We start from the raw sequence: 2,665 nt of genomic DNA, 5'->3' as shown, positions 1-2,665 counted from the left end.
CACAACATTTATTAAACTATTTTTTTTTAATATTCAAATGAAATTTCAACTTTCACATATTTTTTTAAAAAATATTCAACTCAAAATATACAATTTTTTGCTCAATCAATTCATGGCCAAAATTCTGCCAAATGTTTTTTCAATAATAATGAAAGTACCAAGCAATTAGTTTCTTACCTAACCTTTTATTTCATGGTACTGTGCAACTTTTATATTTTCTCCATTTCAAAATAAATGGTATATTAATTCTTTTTACTTTATTTTAAAATAAAAGGATGATTTATATAATTAAGGAAAATTATTTTTTTATATCCTTGTTTTAATATATTTTACATCATTAAAGAGTTACTTATATCTTCTAGACATTTAATTAAAGTAAAGACAGTAAAATACTACTTCTTTTACATAAATGAATTAATAGTTTTCTTTCAAAAAGTGTTTTGATCATGAAAATTTTACTGTTGAACTTTTAAAAATGTCATTTAATTATAAAATATCGAAATTCAATTCAACTTAACTAGAATTATAAAGAATTTGCTAAAAGAAAAAAGAAAAAAAGACAGCCCTCTAAATTACTTATAAAAAGTGAAAAATAACTCTAATTTTGTAGTTATATTAAAACATAACTTTAATTTTCAAATATCAAATTTCACTATGAAAATATAAATTTATTTTTTTCAAATTTCATAATAAAAACCTGACTAAACGTAATCAAATACACTTATTTTGAAACGAAAAAAAGTAAGTAGGAATATTTACTTTACTATAATAGCCTACACTAGGCTACTACTACCTATCTATTTGTCTAGTCTCTTTACTATCATTAGCTTCCACCTTCATCTTTCTCCATAACTTTTCTCACATCTGAAAAAAAAGAAGATGGATGAATTAATCGTTTCTTCATCATCATTTTTCATACCATCTTTACTTTCTCAAGGTACTCAAACTTCATCAAACCTTCAACAAAAGCTTCAAAATATTCTCAAGATTCAAACAGATTCTTGGTCATATGCTATTTTCTGGCAAACTTCAAATGATGATGATGATGGTCACCTTTTTTTAGCTTGGGGTGATGGTCATTTCCATGGTACTAAATCGAAAACAGGGGTTCAAGCTAGTCAACAATCTACAGAAAGAAAAAATGTCATAAAAGGGATTCAAGCTTTAATTTGTGAAAATGGTGAAGAAAAAGTTGATGATGCTGGTGAAGTTACTGATGCTGAATGGTTTTATGTTATGTCTTTAGCTCAATCTTTTTCAATTGGTGATGGTGTACCTGGTAAAGCTTTTAGTACTGGTTCTATTATATGGTTAACTGGTGCTCAACAACTTCAATTTCATAACTGTGAAAGAGCTAAAGAAGCTCATGTTCATGGAATTCAAACTTTTGTATGTATTCCAACTTCAAATGGGGTTCTTGAATTGGGTTCAAATCAACAAATTAAAGAAAATTGGATCTTGATTCAACAAGTTAAGTCCATTTTCTCTTCAATTCCTGATCTTGGTCTTGTGACTTGTTTAGAACAGAACACCACCATCAACAACAACAGTAAAAACCCAAAAACAGAGGAAACTGAAACTGAAACTTCAGATTCCGATTGTCAAGTACTAGTGGAGAAACCAGTAGAGAAGAAAACCCCGAAGAAGAGAGGGAGAAAACCAGGGGCAACACGCGAAACACCGTTGAATCATGTTGAAGCAGAGAGACAGAGGAGGGAGAAGTTAAACCATAGATTCTACGCTCTGCGTTCTGTTGTTCCTCATGTTACCAAAATGGACAAAGCTTCATTGTTATCAGACGCAGTATCGTATATCAATGAATTAAAATCAAAAGTTACTGAATTGGAGGGTCAGCTCACTAGAAAATCCAAGAAACTGAAAATCGAGTGTACTGATAGTATTACTATAGACAACCATAGTACTGCTACAACTACAACAACAAACTCAGTGGATCAAATTCGGCATAATTCATCGTCAGCAGCATCATTTGGTGTCCAGAACAATTTAAAAGTGGAAGTCGAAGTCAAGATTTTGGGCCCTGATGCCATGGTAAGGGTACAATCTGAAAATGTAAATTACCCATCAGCAAGATTGATGCGTGCTCTTCAAGATCTTGAACTTCATGTCCACCATGCCAGTATTTCGAGTGTCAACGATATTATGCTACAGGACATCGTTGTTAAAGTTCCTATAGAACTGAGTACTGAAGATCGATTAAAAAACGCTCTAATTAGAAGCATTGAGCAGCAGTAACTATAGTAGTACAATGTTTCATCCTTAAATTTTTACGCATTAATCTTGTTTAACTGTATGTTCAAATTAAAATTTCACCAGTATTTTCACCTTTGTAATAAATTATTTCCTAGTAATCCTTGTATAGAAAAAAATTGTCATGTAAAGAATATGCATATTGTTGCATGCTTGTTTATGGATAGGCGGAATCAGAAATTTTAATTTATTTTTGTCACTTGATAGATCATATAACATAATTACAATCATAATTATTGAATTCTATCGAGCTAAAGATGTAGCTCCGCCCCTGTCGCTATTTGCCAGTTGGAATTATTATTATTAGGAAAATTAAAGGTTGCTGCTTGTTTGTCTTTAAATATCAACATATGTTCCCTCTTTTTCATGTTTATGTGGTTTCTATTTTGTATTTTTT

The 2,665-nt window shown here is 30.4% G+C and overlaps 1 protein-coding gene across 1 annotated transcript; it reads left to right on the top strand.

Annotated features, from left to right (window-relative positions):
- The first annotated feature begins 745 nt into the window (after positions 1–745).
- LOC102597494 (transcription factor MYC2-like) lies at positions 746–2,458 on the top strand. The gene has a single exon (XM_006362063.2). The coding sequence runs from the start codon at positions 880–882 to the stop codon at positions 2,251–2,253; it is 1,374 nt and encodes a 457-aa protein (XP_006362125.1). The 5' UTR covers positions 746–879; the 3' UTR covers positions 2,254–2,458.
- Positions 2,459–2,665: the final 207 nt, after the last annotated feature.

Source organism: Solanum tuberosum, unplaced genomic scaffold, assembly GCF_000226075.1.
Source record: "Solanum tuberosum cultivar DM 1-3 516 R44 unplaced genomic scaffold, SolTub_3.0 scf00382, whole genome shotgun sequence".
NCBI lineage: Eukaryota > Viridiplantae > Streptophyta > Magnoliopsida > Solanales > Solanaceae > Solanum > Solanum tuberosum.
Note: the sequence above shows the minus strand (reverse complement) of the source record. Positions and strands in the feature narration are given on the sequence as shown.